General features: G+C 41.3%; 1 protein-coding gene across 2 annotated transcripts in view; it reads right to left on the minus strand.

Annotated features, from left to right (window-relative positions):
- Positions 1-22,221, minus strand: part of LOC129113068 (neurobeachin-like) — a 90,431-nt gene that overhangs the window by 56,716 nt on the left and 11,494 nt on the right. For both annotated transcript variants that reach the window (XM_054625193.1, XM_054625192.1), the window contains exons 2-5: positions 5,976-6,207; positions 3,073-3,173; positions 1,162-1,257; positions 794-915 (exon numbers count right to left, since the gene is read on the minus strand). In XM_054625193.1, the coding sequence (XP_054481168.1) occupies positions 794-915; positions 1,162-1,257; positions 3,073-3,173; positions 5,976-6,207 (551 nt within the window). The remainder of the gene's footprint in view (positions 1-793; positions 916-1,161; positions 1,258-3,072; positions 3,174-5,975; positions 6,208-22,221) is intronic.

The raw sequence follows: 22,221 nt of genomic DNA on the forward strand, positions 1-22,221 counted from the left end.
CCTAAAATCTGTTGTGCTCATTTGATTATTTTCAGAATACAAGAAGAAACAAATCTTTTGATGATGGCAGCCCTCTTAAGCATCCTAGAATGCATCAGCAAGCAAAACTTTTGTTACCAGTACGTAAGCATTAAATCCTGTCCAGTGTTAACAGTTTATGTGGGAGATTATTCGACCAGAGCAAAAGTCTGCAGCTTTCTCGCACTGTGATTAAGTACAGTGCACTCACCTTAAACCTGCGTCATTCATGTTGACTTCACTTAGTTTCTTCTTACTTTAACCAGAATGCCTTTTGACTTCTACTTAATTCAGCTTTGTGCTTTTCCTTGCCTGGATCAATAGTGATGGCAGAAGCAAGAGAGGCAGTTTGTACGGTCAACAAGAGGTAAACTTCTTACATAACAAGTACAATTTCTTAAAGCTGTGCTGCAGTAGAAAAGCTGGTACTTCTGATTTTTTTTTCTTATATCTTTTTTTCCCTCTGTATGACTTCGGAAAATGGAGAGTCTACAACGAAGCCCTTCATCTGTGATCCTGAGGGACTGACACAAAAACCTGATGTTTAACATTGATGTTTTTGATTCCTCTTTAACTGCATTGGCAACAATATCAACACGTGTCATGGGGTCAACAAAACAGGCAAAGAAACAAAAGATGCATGGCCATTAGAAAATACTCGGACGGTACTATAGTGATAAAGAGTGGATTTCTAAAGATGCTTTCAGTACCAGTTCTCATTACAAGGATATTACTTTCATTACATAATAGTCCAGATGAATGGCGTTCTACTTACCAGTAGAGGTATGGTTTGTCTTTATCCACATTGATGTTGTTGAGTGGATCCTGTCTGAACCAAGTGTTGATAGTGAATCCGTTCTGGTAAGGCCATTTGGCAATTGGCGGCAATGCTATGGCCTGGTGGAGGAGTATAAAGACATCAGATCAGCTCTTGAAAGTGTTTATAGCAATCAATAAACTGATCAGTTAGTCATTACTTCACTTTTCACCATCAACTCCTTGCCTTAGTGAAGCAATGTACCAATTAAGAGTTGCTGACTGACTGCAACAAATAATGCCATGAAGGGCTCTTTAGCAATTTGGTTGCATAAAAGAATAAATGTGGCATTTTTTTTGATAATGACGCTCAGGTGTCACTCTCACCGCTGCACTGCGTCCTGGAAAGTTGAAGAAGGTATCAGGACCATGTCTCTGAGGCATCTGGTTCAACACTGACAAGAGCTTGATAGCATGTCTCGGCTGAGAGAGAGAGAGAGAGAGGAGAGGGAGGAGAGAGAGTGTTATTATTAAGTGCCATCTGCCGACTATAAGGGGAAGACTATCACAGGGAGATTCTGTTTGAAAAAAAATAAATGGTGTGACATCACATCTCTACAGCAACCCCACTGGATCAATAACTCTTCAATCACCTCCGCCCTCCCCGGACAACATCTCATCAATACCATGGCAACCCCTTAATCGATCTGTCTCTAGAGAGGGCTGCTGGGGGTGGAGGAATTGGAAAAGACTGGGAAATGGGAGCAAGGTTTGATGGGGGGTGGATAGTAGACAGACGAGGTGCAGAGAGAGCTAAGGGGATGGATGATGGTCTTGCCATGGACCACTGATCAGTGACCAGGGGTTGTTGATTGTGGTTGTACGGGAGTCTGAGTAGAGGGGAGATTGACGAGAAGGGACCGAAGGGTGTTATCTACTTAGCGAGTGGACACCGGCAGCTGCCGAGGCATCGCACAGCCGGTACACTAACCCAACAAGTGAGCAGATTTACAGAACAATCCCAAATGTCCACAGTTTGGTTTAAAAACATCAACTAAACCTAGTGACTGGCCAATCAGCAAACTGCAGGGAGCAATTGGGACAACAACTACAAGTAGCACTGTTAGTAGAATCTGTACTAAGCGCTCCCGACGCTCCACTCCTGAATGAATCTCATCCAGAGGTATTTAAAGTAAACCTGGCATTGTTGGTCTAAAAAGTAAGCACACATCAGCACCTGCCAGGCCTATTTCTCTCCATTATTTATGAACAATTTGGGCAAATTCTACAATTAACAGTGTAAAATTGGGTATTTTCAGGATGAAAGCATGAAGCAGGTGTAAGAGTGGTTCGTGAGGTTCAAGTGAAGGAGAAACTATGTCTGGACTACATCCACTGACTAACCACATTAAAGAAAATGCCCATTTGGCTGTACACAATAAGAAATGTTGCTGGGCTGGCTGCGCAAAGAAACAAGGACATTTTGTGGCCAAATGGAATCTCTATTCACCTGGCAAAGGTCCGACAAAGGGGAAGAAGAGAGAAAATGAGCCCTTGAGCAATGCATTTGAATTTCCATTTGAGCTGAAAAACCCTGAATTCACAGTGTCTCACCTTCACCGCTGATAAGCCTGCTGCTCTTTTTTCATCTGCTCTATCGCTCTAATAAAAATAGCACACTCAAACCTCTGTTGCATTAATAATGTTGATGATAAGAGGAAAAAAAAAAAGTTAAACGAGAGCTAAATTGCCCTTGTCTTGACATACACTCAGAAATGAATCCAAACATACACACATAGATACACACCCATCCGCTATTATTCTTGTCGATTAGCACAACCATCACATTAAGTGACACCCAGACTAATGACATACAAACAAGCTCATGCTGTGTAATTAATCTGGACGGAAATTAATTTGGCTTCCCCAACTATGAATTGTGGAATACTGGCATATCAGTAAAAGTTAAATGTATTTTTTGCAGGAAATAGACAATGTGAAATCCTGCATCTCTTAACAATTAAAAAAATGAAACACATACACAGATATATAGATAAATCCGCAGTGAAATGTTTATTTTACTTTGACAACAAAATATGGCAATGGGGTAATGTAATTTATACAAATACATATAATATAATGATGATGTTTTATACACTTTTTTTGCAAAATGTATGTTTGTTGCCCTGCAGCTGATAGATGTGATTGTGTCTTCAATATTACTGTGGTCATAACAACATAACAACAAACTGATAATCACACAGAATCTAAAACTCTTTCATGTGTCCACCAACTCACCCAGATGCCGTTGTCTCCCCTCAGCATACTGAAGAGCAGCTTCAGCTCCTTCACTGTGATGCTGTAACTGGCCATGACTCCCAGCATGTCCACCAGGAGGTCTGAGGAAACCCACACAGAGGCAGATAGTGAGCAGAAACAACCAGAATATCCGTGTGTCCGTGTTCTTTTGAGTGCGTTTGTGAGCTAGCCCTTGACTGTCACTTCACTGATAAAATAAAGTGAGGTCATGAATATCTGCAGTCAAAATGCAAATCGTGTTCAAGGCGCTCAGAGCCCCTCCACTGTAAACAAAATACACGTAACCTTGAATCTGAGGAGCAGCAGAGTTGCTGTGCACAGCATTACTAAATACCTTGAATGTGTACATCACAATGTAAATTCTTGCTGCGCTTTTATATTGATCTATATTGATTCTACCAGTCTGTGGTAGCCAGCGCCCTCTTCTTTGCTGTGGTGTGCTGGGGTGGTGGCATCAGGACTGGAGACAAACTAAATAAGCTGGTGAGGAACGCCAGCTCTGTGGTGGGTCTGGAGATGGACAGTCTGGAGTTAGTGGGTGAGAGGAGGATGAAGGTCAAACTCAGAGCCATCCTGGACAATCCCTCTCACCCTCTCCATGAGGAACTGTGGCAGCTGGGCCGCTCATTCAGCCATCGGCTCATTCCATCAAAGAGCAGGACGGAGCGCTTCAGACGCTCATTTGTGCCCACTGCCATCAGACTGTCAAAGATTACACACACTGTGACGGGAGTCTTGGACCAACTTGGGCACAATAAAGCTGCATAGCTATTGTTTTCTTTTTAAATGAATCTGAAAGCCCAATGTGTAAGATTTAAGGGGGATTTATTAGCAGAAATGGAAAATGACATTCATAACTATGTTTTCATTAGTGTATAATCACCTGAAACTAAGAATCATTGTGGTTTTTTTTTTTAGCTTAGTATCAGCCCTTCATATCTAAATAGGGAACAGATAATCATTAAGTCCACCATGTTGCTACTGTAGCCCACAACGAACCAACCAAACACTGGCTCTAGAGAGGGCCTTTGTGTTTTATGTTACCTGAAGGCCACAGTAGGTTCTGTTTGTAGGTTAAATATAAAGGTACACTAGCAAGTGATTAGCTCAGTTTAGGAAAAGGACTAGAAGCAAGGGGAAACGTAAAATAAAAAATATGTCTTTGCTAATCAGTGTCTGTTTTCCCCCGTTTCTAGTCTTAATGGGAAGCTTAATTAATCTCCTGCTGGCTCTAGCTTCATATTTATCATAAAGACATTAAGTTGTTTCAATCTTCTCATCTAATTCCCGCCAATAACGCAAATAAGTGTATTTTTCCCCAAAATATTTTCCTTTAATTTGTCCACATTTTAACAGTCAAAAGTCACTTGTTTCAGTATAAACACCCTGTCAACAACCGACAATGACTAGATGACATAAAACAAGTTTTCAAAAGTTTTTCCTCGAATATTCAGGCAGATAATTAAAAAGTACATTGTGTTAAAAGACATTTGTTTAGTCAAAATGACCTAATCGCCTCATTGACTTTCACTTTACACAGCCACAAAAGATCAGTGTGATACGGCGACAGCGCAGTCCTCTCAGAGCGAGGCAATCTGCTTACAGAGGCTCTTCTTTCCCATTAGGCCTGCTGGATATGAATAGAGTCTTCCCACAGTATTTCATTAGCCAGAGCCCAGCGATAGGGAATAAAGCAGAAGGCTAGCTCACTAAGGGTGCTTGGTATGAGAGGAAAACGGAATACACATTGTCCTAGATTCAAAACCCCTAAGCTCTGTTTTTGGTACAATCAATCCATGTAGGGCATTTTAAATAGTTTTTAGAATGTGTTAGATTCATGGATCAGAAGGGGAAGTCTGTGAGAATTGGCACTTAATTGATTAAACGGCGTATGTTCTGCCGTGGTGAGCAGTAATAAGTCATAGAAGTTATAAAGCACATTATCCTGCAGCGGCTGGTAGGACAAAGAGGACACAGAGGAGGAGGGAAGGAGAGGACAGGCACTCCAAGGCATCATTAAAGTCAAGGTCAATACGATCATGTAAAGAGACGGCTGTGTATGTGCCGTTTTGCAATAAAGCCTTCTGTTCGAATCGCAGCACACAAGGAAAACATACTGGGGTCATTACTCTGTTTCTGCAGCACCAGCAGGTTTTTATGGATGTCTGAGTGCAGGGCAGACATACACTCACACATTAAATAGTTCTGTTATGAAGGAAAAAATCAAAAGTGAGTGAAAGAAATCTTAAAATATTGACTATGGACACTGAGAAAAAGAGTAAGGGTGAAAGTTTTTCTTATTCACAAGGATAATGGTCAAGTGTAAACAAAGTAAACGCTTCTTCCACCGGTTTGCACAAAGTTCAAGATAATACACTGTAGAAGAAGCTGATATTATTATTATTATTATTTCTCCACCAGAAGCAGCTTTAATCTTCAGCTTCCGTCTGAACATGCTATGCTTTCAGCTTCTGGCCCATTTTAACGGTGATCAACATTTTACTTCTGATTTCATAATTTGTTAAAATACAGCACAAATTCATATTTTAAGACTATTGAATTTACATTTTAAACTTAAGATATATCATATTCAGCAAAGCTATCTCCGAACATGTGTGCGTTTGTCTTGCAGCCGGGCAGTAATGTGAATGTAATGTTGATAATCGGGGAAATTGTGTTATGATTTTAGGATCATATTTTGTTATTCTTTTACCTTTTTTTTTCCAAATGAATGAAATGAGGAAAGTAAAAAATAGAAATGTAATAATTTCATGTGTTATTGCTCACATCTAAATTTCCACATATGACCCCAACATATCTTTGTCTGCCATTGTGCGTTCAGTGTCTTTACGTAAATGCTCATGAATGGACAGCTGCTTCACCTGCTATCATGTCGTCCACCGTGCTCATCTTGAGCAGCACCTGCTGTATGAGGCCGACCTCCGTGCTGGTCTGCAGGTTGCGCACGCTCTTGCGGAGGATGGCGGTGAACATGCTCCAGATCTCGGCCTGGCACGTCACTTCGCAATGGGACAGCAACTCCACCATGCAGCCGATGCTCTCCGCCTCCTGGATGATGAAGTTCATCTCCAGGTCGAACTCGCCGCCCACCAGCTGGAGGAAGGTAGAGGGAGGAGGAGGAGGAGGAGGAGGAGGAGGAGGAGGAGGAGGAGGAGGAGGAGGAGGAGGAGGAGGAGGAGGATGGAGAAGACAGGAAGGGGGAGGAGGGAAATTGTTGGAGAGGCAGGGAAGGGAAGGGCAGGGAACGAATGTTAAGAAAGGTGGATAGTGGAGGTGTTAGGATGGAGGGAAGGAAGTGAGAGGAGAGAGGGAACAAAAAAAGAGAATGATTTAGTGAAGCATTTAACCTTTTGTCTGTAGGAGAGGTAAGCCCGGCATCTGATGGATGCTGATTATGGTGAGGGAAGCATTTCTTCTGCCGGGGGCCACACATACTGCAACAAACAAATGTCCTTCATCTGACCAAACGCACATGTACGCTCACCACATCTCCTCTGCTCTCTCTTTAATGTGAGGAGCACAGCACTCTCCTCTGCGAACTGCAATCACTCTCAAAATACAGCAGGCATAAAATAGGCCCCAGATACACACATAACAAGGCGAGCAAACACGGACACTGACTAATACACATTTCGGTTTCTGTCCTCTCAGATAGCATTAGTCAGAGGACATCATACTTTTGAAATCCACTGCAAATGTCCCGTCTCTTAATGGCTGGTGCTCTGCGATTACAAGTGCGAGAACAGCCATCATATCACTAAGCCTCGCAAACATACACACACTTGCGCTACATGGACACAAGCATACCCACGCAGTTCATCCTCAGCATTCTACACTATCCAGGAAGCGGTAGCCATGGCAACCACCAAGCTAAGAGACCTCCATTGAGGTTATTAAATCTGATGGAACAGAAACATGCAATAGGTTGTGAGACGCTAGCCGACAAAAGATTAGGAGCAGAAATAAAAATAAGACACCGAATCAGACTGTGACTACGGTCACTACACTGGCAGTGAGAAGGAAAGTAATGGATAACTCAAGTACAGGCAGTATGTTTCACAATGAGATGAAGAGAGGAGAGTAGTCCCCTGCTATATGAACGGAACAAGAGTATGAGTGGTGTCGGTGATATATGCAGGTCCAGGGTCAATTTGCATCCAGTCAGAAATGAAAACTGAAGCTTCACTGTGTTCAACAAAGTATTTATTCTTCATAATTCATTCTGCGTGTGACTAAACAACCTTTAAACAAAAAAAAATGTCCAATTAGAGCTGGGAATTATTCCAATATTGGCTTTGCACTTTCAGTTAACCCGCATCTTGATGAGATGATGAGATGTGGGATTTTTTTCTAACACAGTGGAATCCATTGCTGGCTTCAACATCTAAAGCTGAGCCATCTCCATGACAACTGGGCAAACTCCATGCACTGACATTAACCATTGGATGTGGTTAATAGGTCTGGAATAAGTTAGTGATTGAGAATATCTTCACATAAATTCTACAGTTTTATATCTGATATTGCCCTCCTTTGCTGTATTGGGATATATAAGTATATAAATCATATCAGGAATTCATTTCAGGAATTTCAGAAATTTAAAGTGAGACTATGAAATTTTAGAAATAAAAAATACCTCTCTTCATCTCACAAATGAAGAGTTCAATGTATTTATAAATCGACCTTTTATATGTTATTACTCTTGCTAAATTGAATACACTGAGTGGTTTTGCTTTCAACCTAATTGGTCTGGTATTGACAAGAAGTTTATGGGGGCTAGCGTTCGTAAAGGTAGCAGAATTTAGCTAAACATTAAAAAATATATATTTAGCACACTGATGAATCTTTTCAACCTGTGCTTTTATTACAGTAGGTTTTAGGCAGGTGACATTCTCTGGCCCTGAAAAGTGAAGCCAATGGAAGTGCCTTAAACCTGCATTCTTTCTAATAGATCGCTAATTTTAAGTCTTCTTCAATGGAGCATGATGTTTATTTTGTAAATTATGGTTCAATTTAGAGTAAAATAGAGCATAAATCAGGGTATCCTTTAGGGCGGGGCTACCTTGTGATTGACAGGTTGCTACTCCCGGTGTTGTACCATCAACTTTTATTTTATCCTTTCACAGTGTGTTTTCAGTTCATGAAAGCTAAGTGTAACATTTTGGCTGTTAAAAAAAAATCTTAATTAGCATTCGTTAAGCTGCACCCTCTCATGTCACCTTTGCAAAAAAACATGATGGCGACAGACAAGATACCTAATTATCGGCACAAACCAATGGGTGACGTCTTATTCATACATACAGTCTATTGTTTAATGTGACTTTGGGAAAAAAACATATTTCCTGAAATTTTCATTTAAATATTTGAGCTATATTAGGATGGAAACGTGTCTATGGTCTTGCTTTAAAGAAACTGACCCCAACCCTGATGCATGCTGGGCACCTTGCAAGAGAACAAAAATAAATTCAAGGGTCTTTGATAGGTTCATTTACAATATTATTGACATAAAATGGAACATTAGCTGCAGCAATCATTAGCAACACCAGCATTCATCACATGTTGGCCTATTGACAGACTTGATCTCAGCCCTAGTGAGACTTTCAGATTAAGGCTTAAGCCTTGTAGGTCGTCGTTCCTTACTTGCCTCAAGTTTCCCTCATGTCACCTTGTGATTGATCAGGTTTTAGACTTGGGCCCCCACCAGCTCCTCATCCCTTTCCTCTCTCCGGACAATCCAACTGCCTCTCATTTCTCACTCTCATTCTGTCCCTTTAACTCTTTTCTTTTTCTCTCTCTCTCTCTCTCTCTCAGTGAAGTGAATTGATCCAGTGCACTCTGCAAACGCACTAGCACAGATTAGAGAGGACCTCTGAACAAGGCATGGAACAAAAGGGGGAAGAATTAATTCATCCCGCATTGAATTTTCCCCTCTCCTCTGAGGTTCCCAATTAAAGAGCACTCTGGGGACTACTGCGTCCTACAACATCTATATAACCTGCCAGTGTGAAGGTGCTCGATATACCACGCAGCGGAAGCTTAAGGAGAGAGAGAGAGAGCAAGGATATTCTTCGGAGAGACGAGCAGATACGCAGCGACTTCAACGTGGAAACACACACATCCCCAGGGCATACCTACACATGTACAGCACACGCATAATCTGTTTTTGCTCGCACTTCCTGCCCGTACAGAACATCACAGCAAGATGAGAGGGGTGATGCAAACGACAGCAACAAATTGGGTCTCATGACCAACAATACTGAGAAAAAAGGAGGGCACGTGCATGGAAAACGCAGGGGGAGGAAAAGAAGGAAGTGCCACGGATCATTATTATCTCTCCTTCACCAGAAACAATATCTGGAAAGGCAACTAAAGCCTGGGTGGCAATGCCAAAGAGAGCCTCCTGGATATAGAACATCAGGTGAGGAGCCTTTGAAGGTGGAAAGGACATTCAGACAGAAAGAGCTGAAAAAAAGAAAGGATGTGGGAGAAAATATTTTTCGATATGAAAACACTCCATCAAACATATGTTCTCCATTTTAAGTGGCTTCCATAAAAATGATGGAGCATTTCCGCGCCCATTATTGGCTCGAGTAGGGCCTTTAATTGATGTATAAATAAACATGCTGACTAGATGGCGGTAAGGTTGATCACGAGCAGCTTGAGCACACTTGAGCGCACTCAGGCGGCATCCTCGTTGCCGCTCTGCACGCGGACAAAAGATTACTAATTAGTTTTATGAGGGAACATGCTCGTTTTGCATAAACACTCGCAACCTCCGATCTCTTCCTCAACCCGACCCTGTGCGTCCACGATGTCGGGTTCCCGTCGCCTCGTCTTTGCACCAGCGACCCACTGGGAAAGTTCTCACAAAAGGGACGAGTGATCACATCAATGAGCACGCACAAGAGGCCTTTACTACCCCGACACGTACCCCTGGTGGTTAAAAGGACACACACACTTAAACAGGGGCCCCACATTATGCCACTGCCTTAGGATAAAGGGGGCTTGGCAGTGCCACCACCTCTCTCCTCCCATGTGAGCACTGACCTCATTGTCTTCTTGGCAACTGGTTGAAGACATTTGTTTTGGCAGCGCTATGACAATGATTGCTCCCCAAGTACTGCTTATGTCTGTATGTTGTATTCCTCAAAAAAAACAAAAAACAGCAAGGAAACAAGCGGGTGAGTCGGGGAACCTGTCGTCAAGCAGTTGCTAAGGAAGTGACAACCTCTTTACCACAATCGACGTTCCTCTGGGTTTTATGGACATTTGACAGGTACACACCGTAGGCTGGGATGTGTTTGTGCTTATGCGTATGAATGTGTGTCTGCATGTTATATGCCTCCTGTATATAGAATATCAAGCCGGGCTCACACTGGAAATAAACAAAACTCATTCAAGACTGCATTACATTGAATACAATATTCCCCTTGTGTTGTGACTAGACAGAAAACTGTATTCCTTTTTTCAGAGCATCGAGTGTGTCATGACTGACCTTGAAACACTTTCAGTAACAGTCTGAAATGTAAGAATAACTTCCACTGGATTTATCAATGATGACTTATCTACTTATATTGTCGTGTGGACATTGCTGACTTTTTTCTCTCTCCAATTTTGGTTAATATAAAAGTCAAATTTATATTTCTTATTTAAAGGAGCAGTTCTGTACACTTCTGTGTTACCTTTCCCCCCTGTGATTTCTATTTCTGACCAGCTTTGCTGCTCATTCGGACCCTGGAGGAAGCTGGCACTCAGCTCGGCATCGCTCTGGCTGTGTCGTGGAGCTGGGGGTTTGAGGAGGGTGGAGGTCGGTGCCAGGACCGTCTTCCCACCACAAAGAGCTTATATGGGCAGACACCTCGAAAAAAAAACCAGCCAAGCCAAAACCAGCTCTCATAAGAGGTTGGTAAAACAAACACTCCCTCTGTGCATCTGACTCTTTCTCACCAGACGCACTGCTCACAAACAGTCCTCAGTCGCTCCGAGGGCAAGACGCCCTTTTCACTGAGGACATTCTGACATGTCACAGTAGGAAAGGCACAGGCGCAAATAAATAAAAATAAAAATAAAAACTAACGATGGCGGAATTCAATTTAGCCGCTTCAGTGCCAGGGTCCTGGTGTTGTGAATGCTGGCTCACTGTCACTCTGCTTACTGGGGCACTTGAATGGAAACCTGTGTCTCCTCAAAATGTCTGCTGTTGTTATATAGGTCATTTGTCATTACCTTAAAAAGGAGTATTAATTTATACTCTGCCACCTAAACAATAACCTAATATAATTTAATAAGGCAAAGAGTTGGTTGTTTACACATCCAGAGGTTACAGAGAAACATTATCATTAATTTGGAGTCATGCTTGTCTCTACTGACCCCTGACGGAAATATCTGTCTCTTTAGCTGCTAAATGCTCCACTATGTTCACCAGATAGTCGCTGACTTTGTCTGTGTGCCCTTTGGTGCTACAGTGGTAATGTACAGCGGGGTTTTAAGGGCTTTTTCGCTGAAAAATCTGCCTGCAACGACCGAAAGCCAGACAGCTAAACAATGAGAAGAAACTCACGAAGATGCTCTGTGAAGCTGCAGGGAGTAAGAGATGATTCTCTGCAGGTTCATCACTATGAACAACATCTTTCACAATGTCATATTGTTTTTCATCATCATTTGACACATTAATCAAGGTTTGGTTAGGTTAAGGCAACTTAAACTACTCAGTTAACATTCACGGTTAAGACGGTTTAACGCGGTTAAACCATGTTGACCCGTTGAACACTTTGTGGTTTGATGTACTTCTGTTTGACAATCCTATCCAATCAGAGAAAAGCTGTCTGATTGGCCCGTGATACTGAAGCAGCTAAATGGAATCCAGCCATCATTCATTTTATATTTACACCTGTATATTTTCCTACCATGACACGTTAAATAATCTTTTGTGGAAGAGGCCTGTTTGTTTTATCAGTAGTTCCCTAAAATATACCGACCTGTTAATTTCTTCTTCTTTTTTTCTTCTTTCTCTTGCCCTTTATTCATACTGTTGGCTTTTACCTCATTTGTTTTAGCTTAAAACGCCACTTTCTCACTTGTACTCTGAAAGGGTCCACATTAATTAAAATGATCATTATTCATTTGAAAATAATCTCACACAGACCCACCGCGGTCCATTATGTAGCGCTGTGATGGCACATCAAACGAGCCATTACGCTGGCTGATTACTACGACTGACTGTTGAATATTGGATGACTCTCACAGACCGAACCTGGCAAAAGAGGCACCTGTTGCTCATTACTGCTGTCAGAGATGACAGGTCAGAGAGGCAAGTGGACGGTCAATAGCCACCTCCTCTTCCTCTGCACATTCAATTGAGCCTTTGGAGCTGGCATCATCAATATGCAACTTCAAAGGCCCATGAGAGCGAGCTGGAGAGGCGCGGGCACGTGTGTGTGTGTGTGTGTGTGTGTTTGTTAGGTGTGTGTGGGTGTGTGTGTTTGTGTGGCTCATTACTCATTTGTGTCCCCTGAGTGAGCCGCGGCCATTCAGTCCCTTTGTGCGCCGAGCGAGTGCGGAGACGAGAGGCCCATCTAGACATGAGATCACAGATTATACACTTAACGCTTCGCCAAGAGGGCTCGACAGAGCGCAGGAGAGCAGAATTGAAGGAGAGTGAGGAAAAAAACAGGGAGGGAAAACGAAAAAAGGGAGAAAAAACAAACACGAGAATGAATGCCATAAACTGCGGGACGAAGCCGATTGGAGAGAAGAGAAAACAGCGACGAGGAAAGTGTGTGTGTTTAAGCGAGAGAGATGGAGCGAAAGAAGACAATGAGGGCGAGACGGCGGCTGAATGCTATTGTGCTCCCTTATCAGGGTGGCAGAGCGGTTTTATTGCCCACAGCCTCACAGTGTGCAGTGGAGGGTTTAGTGCCTCCATGATGAGCGTAGCAAATCTCTAAAAAGAGATATGGATTACATTGGGGCTAAACTGGCCACTAAACACTCAATAATCCACTTTCTGTTTTCGGCATGACCTCATTTCTGCTCAACAGCATCGATAAAAGCAGCAGTTAATTCTATCATTGGCTCAGATTCATATTCAAGATAAACTTCTCCTAATCTTGGTTTTCCGATGCTTTTGGTTGAGGATCTATGTGGGCTCACTGGCTTTTGGAAAGACAAGGGCAGCAGGACTATTTAGATCAAAGCACAAATATTGGCAATACCTGTTATAGAGAGAGTCATTGTGGCACAGAAACAATTATTTGATAAATCCACAGAAAAAAGTCATACGATGATTTAGGGCATTTGTAATGCAAAAGAGATGTTCTTTTCTTTTCATTGGATTACATGATACTAATCTTAATATTAGGGGATTTTAGACTGATTGCCAGACAAACGAGCATTCTGGATCTGTCAGCTTGCTACTATTCTTTGTTTCATATCATAGTTAACTGAATATGTTTGGGTTTTAGAAAGATAAAAAAGCAATCTAAAGATCTTTGGCTCTGGGACGTCACGATTCAAAAACGAAATTATTAATTGAATAATCCAAAAGACATAATAATTAGATAAGTGGATATACAAAAAATGATTAGTTGAAGCCCTAGGTTACCAACTGTGGAAAACTGCTGTAAAAGATAGAAAAAGATGGAAAGCTGTAGAGGAGGGGAAAGGAAAAGTTGGGGATGAGGAGTTGCAGTCGAAAAGGGCAGCGCATGTGTCACTGTCTCTGTGATCGTGATCAACAATGACATGTTGACTGAGTGTAACCTCCAGACACAGAGGAAGGAGGTGGGGGTAGCCCCCTGGACTGCATTTCCCATGGGCCTTTGTACCAGTGTATGCACAGATGGCAGATGGGACGACACAGCCCCCACTCATGCAACCCTGTTCTGGGCGACAAACGTCACAATCACACAGTCAACACACACACACACACGCACACACATATACACACACACGAGTCAGCAAAATAAACGTAATCAGCGATAAGAGTATGGAGTAGTTACGAGCTGTTGTGCATAAAGTGGAGGGCTTTCACTTTAGACGTTTAGTCAAGTACGCTGCAGAAATCACAGCAGAGCAGTTTCAGGAGGTAGGTAGAGAAAAACAAGGTTCATCGGACACTGAAAAATTATAATAATTACATTAATCCACACTGGGGTTATAAGGCCACAAGCGAGGCAGGTTTATGGGGTGTGCATGTGTGGGTGTGTGTGTGAGTGTGATTGTGATTGTGTGTGCGTGTGTGTGGTAGTGGTGAGGTCAAAAAATTATGAATATCAGAACCTCATAAGAAATGTTTGATGCAGACCACAAATGGATTTCCCCACCATGAAGCATTTATTCATTATACATCTATAAATACTGCATGCTAAGTTACATTATGGATGTGTGATGAATCAGTTACAGTAAATTCTAAATGCCATGCTCAAATGTTTATGTATATGTAATTTCATCTAGCTGTCAAACAATATCTCAGAAACGCCTGTGAACTTGCTAGCTTTTTTAGACTCACATGATTAACATAAAGTGACACAGGCACATGCCTTCAGTCTGCAAGAAACACAACAAAACAACAGCGACGCTGCGAATCCCTCACGGCAGTAAAGTCTCCTCAGTGACATTAAAGGGATTTGATTGAACAAAGTCTGACACCAAACAAACCACTGTGCTGGAAGTTCGTCATATCTACAGTGAGTGTTACTGCACATGTACAGAGAATGCATGTATAAACCTGTATTGTATTTATTAGCAACGATCGCTCACAAGATGGTAATGTCTGACCAGATTGAAGTATCAAAACAATTATTTAATGAAATGCAATGAAATTTGGCACAGCCGTTTGTGGTCCCCAGAGGATGAATCCTACTGACTTTGTGATACCCTGACTTTTATCTCGCACCACCGACAGGTTGACATTTTTTTTATCCATTTTTTTAATGTTTTGAAATGTAGTTTGGCACAAACATTCATGTTCCTTTCAGGACGAATTGTGATACCTTTGATTATACCAAACCGATCTAGCGCCATCATTTGGACTGCTAACTATCAGTATGTTAGCATTGTCATTGTGAGCATGCTGACATTAGCATGTAGCTCAAAGCAACCCTGTGCCTTAAAGGAGCTACTAGCATGGCCGTCTCTCTTGGACTTCTAGTCTTTTTTTAAGTGTCTGCATATGTTTTAAATATGTTACAGGTTTTTTTGTTATAAAAAAATGAAAAACTATATGAATAATAACAATATCTTTAACAGCATGTGTATTGCCCCAGCCCAAGGTTGCCTTATATGTGTAAGAAAGGGCTTATTGATCATGGGACACTAACAGATCTTAATCTGACCACTCTCAATGACAGAGTGATGAGTCTGGACCTCCTTCTATCTCCCCCTGCACAATGCTGTTGTTAACACTAGACTTTTGCTAACCAACATCAGAAGACAAGAACCACAGGGTTCAAACAGCCAACAGAAACTAGAACAAGCCAAACAACATGCACTTTGCTTTTTTTATACACTGCATTTCCCCAGGAGTGAAGAAGGCAAGTGGATTCGTCAGCCACATACAGCAGCTCCGTGCAGAAACCACACATCCTACTTTGACATCAACACTGTTCTCATCCCTCTAACTTCTCTTTCACACATAAGCCATCCAATCTCAAAGCCAATACAGAGAAAATAAGCTGGTGTAAAGGTTTGGTTTAGAGTGCTTATCCGCTGTACTTTTGGATCAGGATTTGCATTTTTTGGAGTTTACAATGGAGTAGAAGTGCTGCTGGGTCTTTTTGGAGATTACATACAGGTGCTATTTGGATCCTTTAGGTGTTCTGTGCTTATGCCATCTTGTGAAGGGGTCACTTCATGGGTGGAAAATGGGATAAAAACATGTGAAATGCAAGTCTCCTTCAAAAAATAATCGAATATAAAACTGTAGGGCTTGTGTAAAATAAAAATGTCTTTTTTTATTTTACTTGGTAATATGTATTTAAAATCCCAAATTCCTTCAGACGGACAATACATGGATCTTCATCAGGGTCATTTGTCAGCGGTAGAAGGAGACTTATAATACTTTTTTTTTAGACCATATCTTAGCCATGCAATGATCCCTTCATAAGATGGAATATGCATGAATCTTGCATTAATACATATAATGAAACATCAAAGAAAGAAAAGTGTGAATCTGCAAAATCATGAAATCAATTTCTTTCATACATTTTTAAAAAGCTCTTGGGGAAAGTTGCAAACTAAATAGAAACTGAATTGCAAATTGTAGGTCAAATTGATTGCTTATTGACGTAGAATAGAGCCAGACGATGTGCGTAGATAGAACGTATGTTTTATGTGTGTGCTATCAAGATGTCGAAGCTGCAGCGACATCATGAAGCACTGAATGAATAATTTGCTATTCGGGACTGCACCATTTCATAGCTCGAGATGGCATCTGGGGAAAGTCACATATATCGTGGTCCCTTTTTCAAGGAAGGCTTGTTTCCAATCAGCTCGTGTGATCCTGTCAAGGGCGCTATGCAGCGAGGGTGACAAATTCCAATCAAGCGACTGCTACCTCCAATTTAGAAAAAATAACTGTACGCTTTGCAGTTCCATTAGATTCAAAATACAGAGCATTGTGTTCACAGTGCTATAGAGCTGTACCCTGGGCACAGTTTCCGCAAAAATAACCATGAATGTGAGTCTGTACATACATCAAAGAGAAGCAAAGCTATTGAGCATTCCCATGTATTGGCTTGTCAGTTTCTATTAACACTGCCAGAAACCAAAGAGGGGGAGAGCTGGATAGAAGAGCTGTGAGAGAGGGCGAGATAAGACAGTAATACCTGCTGTGATCTGTCTTTATGCAAGTCTCCAGTTCTCTGCAGACCAGTTCAGTGTGCCCTTTTTATCCCGCCTCCAACATCCAACTCAAAGCTTGTCAAGTGCAAGCTTAAAACATACTGTACACACACACATATGCAACCGAATGCGCACCAACACTCGCACACACTTGACAATGTCAGCCACGACACATAGACACATACTCAGCATTCAAAGGGCAAAAGCCTTTTAAACAATTCATCGCAAAAAGTCTTGTTGGTCTTAGTCATTCGCACATACACTCTCGCTCAGTTGGTCACTAACACGCTCATATATACACACACACACACACACACACACACACACACACACACACACACACACACACACACACACACACACAGCACAAGCAGTGATTCACATAAATGACAGCATGAGCACAGGAAAAAGAGGAAGGAGTGGAGATAGAGGAAGAGTGTGGGTGTGTAATAATAAGTGAGGCGCCATTTCATTAACATAAGAGGGGCTTGTTAAAAAAAAATATATATATATATATATATATATATATAAATATATATATATAGATATATATATATACATATATCTATATATATATAGAATTTTCCCAAAGTCTGTTTACTGGAGTGGGAGGCGGAGGGGCTTTAGAAAAAACAGAAAAGAAGAAGAAAACAGAGGAACAGCAAAGAGAAAGAGAGGAAAAGGAGACTGCTGGAAAGTGAGGCCAGACGTCACAAACAGGGCAGAAAGGAAATGCGCTGCAGCAGTAATGGTGTGAAGGTTTGCTTGGGAAAGCAGAGAGAAATGACAGATAGACAGACGACAAATACAGCAGACTCTTTTCAGCACAACGGACAGCTCCTATATGCTCTGCTGAGAACGGCAAGGATCTATAGTGGAAATCCTTTACTACGGCTGCGGAATTCATTGACAAACAGCTGAAAGTGCAAGTGTGCTAATTGCTGTATTAATACCGTCAATATTTTCAAGGACTTAAAGTCTGTGACAGCAAAATATGGCTTTGACATGAAATCCGAGGCTGTGAGAGCACAGAGTTTGTGTGCGCCACAGCAAAACAGAACCATACTGTTCTTGCCTGATATTCTCAGGAACAAAAAATCCAGGTCAGAAACACGCGCATGATCGAGGATCGCAGCCAAGTGATCACATCTCTGACTTCATCCGACTGCAGTTTAAAATGTCTGCCACCTGATTGGCCAAAGAGGCTTAGTAACGGATCTAGCAATAAGCCTTGTCACATGCTATTGGGCAACAAACAAAACAGTTTTTCCCTTTTTGTCTTACAAAAACACCAAACATAATACTCTCTCACACACGTGATTATGCACCTTGTTTATAGATTCACTCAGCTGTCACAGTTAGCGAAACTAGATGCTCAACAGAATATTTGCATAAAAACACATATTTTATGGAAATTCTAATTTGCATCACATTGGGAAGTTTTACAGGAAATACTGCAGATAAAAGAAAATAAAAAAGGTTCTATAAATGAAAATATTAATGCCACCTAATACACAAACAAATACGACTGCGTACAGCTAGTTTGTTCAAAGTTGGGCATTATACACCAAGAAGGTTGTGTTTTTGGCTTGTTGGCAGTTTGTCTGTCAGCTGGATATCTAAGCAAATATCTTCAAATATTTCTATTAAATTTGAGGGACAGACAGCATGTGAGCCAATGAACAACTAACTAGATGTGAGTGGTAATCTGAATTTGGAATTTCTTCCATTAAAAGTGATAATAATGCCACGTTAACCATAAGAGGGTTGGAGATTTGAATTTAAATGATACATATATTCCCTGCAAAAGAAATTTAGCATTTAAATGTAGTGACAGAAACTATATATTTGAGACTAACAGTGTTGGAGAATTACATAGAATCATGCCTGCCAGCTAAAATAATAATCCACTTCACTTTCTCATGAATAAATTTACATCCATCTACAACTGCAATTCAAGCTATAGCTTTTTCAATTGAGTATCTTGCAGTTCATCCAGTGTCATCGAGTGATAGCTGGGTCCTTCCCAGGAAAAGAAGACAAAGGGGAGGATTAAGCGTGGCTTAATAGAATGCACATACACAGTATTAGGACACATGCTTCAGTAGCGATAACCACAATGGATAATCAGATAACACTGGAAACACAGGAATTTGCAGAAAGTCAATTTTCATCTCCTGGAAACCCCCCCAAAAGATTAACAAACAAAAAACTCCAGAATCACCACTTGCTATGCAGGATGTCAACAAATAAAAACGTGACTATTGATAATTCAGCACTTGAAACTGATAACTCCATCAAAAAGGAATGGTAGCCAAGGGGACACCTCCACTTTGTCATGGAAATGCCTGGGCCTTAGAAATTGTAATAGAGGGATGTGTTAAGACCTCAAGACTTATGGTTTAATAGAAAAGGACTAAAGGCAACTTCTCTCACCAGGGGACAAAGAGGTCTAGAGGAAAATAGGGTGGACTATCAAGGCATACAGAGAGGGAGAAAGAAGAACGAGCTGAGAGAAAAACTAAAAGGCAGGGAGAAAAAAAGCATCAAGAAGAGGTGGTGATTGAGAGGGCACCATTGAATGGACAGCATGAAACAAATGGGACCTGCAATTGAATTCTACCAGACCCAGAGAGAGCAGGAAGGAGACATGAGGTGTAGGAGGAGGTGTTGACGTGTCTTTTAGCCATATTCTACTTGGAAAAAAACACATTCTATTGAGGACAAGAGGCAACTCGGTTTTTCCTCTCTTTTCATTTTTTCCTCAAGACAGGCAGTAACAAGGGCATCCTTGTGTGTTATGTCACGGGAGTTGAAGAAGGAAGGACTCAGGGCTTAGATACTTTAACAAGGCCTTCGCGCCTTGTCTCCTGACTCGACTCAAATGTGCTCATTTCAAAGAAGCTGACAGGAAGTGGAGTCCTACAGGGCATCCTGCATGTTGCTCACATCTCCCTGGGCTTATCACAGTTGAAAATAGACACGTGTGACTGAGAGTCACTACGAGTTTCCCTGTTCTTCCTGTGCACGGGATCAAAATCTGGTCCACTGGATGACAAAACAAATGTGTTTCGTATGACATGTCAGTGTTTTTCCTACTCGTTCGTGTGTCTGCCTGTGGGATGAGGCAGGTGTAGACTACCTGATGCTAAAATCAAAGGTCAGCAGATAAGCCCTGCAGACCCGACTCGGGCCAGGGTGGTGGTAATTCAGGATCACTAATCTGTTTGTTTGGTTTGGTTGAGTGTGTGTGCTGCAGCAGATAGGATGTGTGCATGCATGTGTGTAAGCACTAGCGAGCGCACACACACACACAATTGTGCGCACGTTCACCGTTGGCTGAAACAATGGAGAGTACTGTTCCACTGAGCCATAGCTGATGGAGGATAAGAGAGGCAGCAAGCAGCTCCAATGAGTCTCAGTAATCCATCATCATAAGACAGGGCCGGGAATGACACACACATGCATGCACACACACACACACACACACACACACACACACACACACACACACACACACACACACACACACACACACACACACACACACACACACACAAACACAAATAGAAAGTAGGGTTGCAGGGGTTCGTAGAGTATTATGTACTGTATGTTATTGTGCAAAAAGACCACACACATACTCTACATATAATCATGGGTCAAGTTAGACCACCAGAGAATTTAATTCTAGACGAAAACACACAGAAACCCATCATGCTGAAGCAAAACTACGCTCTAAACATATTATTATTTAAAACATTTAAATAAAAAACTTTATTATTTAAACATTTGGCCCAAAGAATTAGCTCCTTTGTCGACATGTCAATGGCCAGGTTAGCTGGCACAGCAGTAACAGTGTAACAGTTGTCGGAGGCTTGTGCTTAGGAAGTAAAACCTTAAAAAAGGAACCGTTAGAAGTTTGCATTTGTGATGATCAGCTAAGATTCAGATCTTCTGCATATTTTGACCAATGCGAAATTTTTACATAAACCATATTTTTCACATCAGCTACTTCTGTTTTTACACTGGGAAGTTTGCCTTATTTGTATGCCTTTGGGGGATCTAATACATTAATACTTTATCTCACAGCTTCCATTACGATGGAATAATTTACAAACAGTGCCATCATCCTGGAGGACATTTTCATGGATACTAATGGATAACTAATATATATTAAGTAAACTAAGTAAAACTTTCAGCTGCTATGAAGTATGAAACTCTGAATGACCAGAGTTTCATATGCTTCACAACTGCAACAAATATCTATTTGTTAATAAGGTAGCTGGGAGACTGAAATACTGATCACAAGATGTTTCATTTCCATTAGGTAGAGAGCTAGTGAACGGAGGTCAAAGTTAAATAAACCAATACAGCTGCCATTCAGTTGGCTACCTGTGGCCAATGAGGTAGACCAACTCCAGGTTCATTCTAATATTATTCAAATAATATAACATTTTCAAATAAAAACTAATTAAGGCATGTACTTACATACACACAGTTTTAGTGCAGAGTGTTATCAAAAGGTTTCCTTAAAAAGAAAAAGATGAGGATATCAAATGTAAAATCTGGCAAAAATAAATTCCTATCAAAAGGTCATATCAGCAGAAAATCCATTCTCAAATATCAAAGCCTATTGCTAGCATGCACTCGAAGCCTTGAGAGCTCACACTCTCATACACGAGAAGGCCAAACAGAGAAATTAAATAAACTGCTATTGCAAAGTCAAAAATCATATCAGGAAGAGAAATAAATCTTAGGGTCGGGTGGGAGGGAGTGTTAGTTCAGAAAAAACAAATACAAACAGATCCTAAATCTTAAATATTAATTTTGGGGGCAAAAATAATTCCAGTGCAAATCCAGTCCCATAAGCAAGAATGTTTTTTTTGTCTAAAATCATGTGTATTAAGTAGAAATATATATGATTCATGCACACTTTTTTGTTACTGCGATGCAATTGCAAATAAGTTAACACTAAATTAGTAAATTGTGTAACTCAGTATGATCTAAAATCTCCAGTTTTCCCTGTGGTAACATGGCCAAAAAGACTGTAAGCGAGACCCTTTTGGATCCATACATTAGCTTGATCATGGGAGTGTGCTTCTCAGCATTCACATTTGGTATTCCAACCTAATTGTGTTCCTGGAACCAGAGCCTGAATGTGGTGGTAACACGGTGAGGGTCGACGAGGGGAGAGGAGCAGTGTGGATGATGTGGACGAGGAGGCGGGAGGGGTAAAACGGTGAGTCACCACTGCCAGTTGTTGGCTGC

This window comes from Anoplopoma fimbria, chromosome 24 (genome assembly GCF_027596085.1).
Source record: "Anoplopoma fimbria isolate UVic2021 breed Golden Eagle Sablefish chromosome 24, Afim_UVic_2022, whole genome shotgun sequence".
NCBI classification, from domain to species: Eukaryota; Metazoa; Chordata; class Actinopteri; order Perciformes; family Anoplopomatidae; genus Anoplopoma; species Anoplopoma fimbria.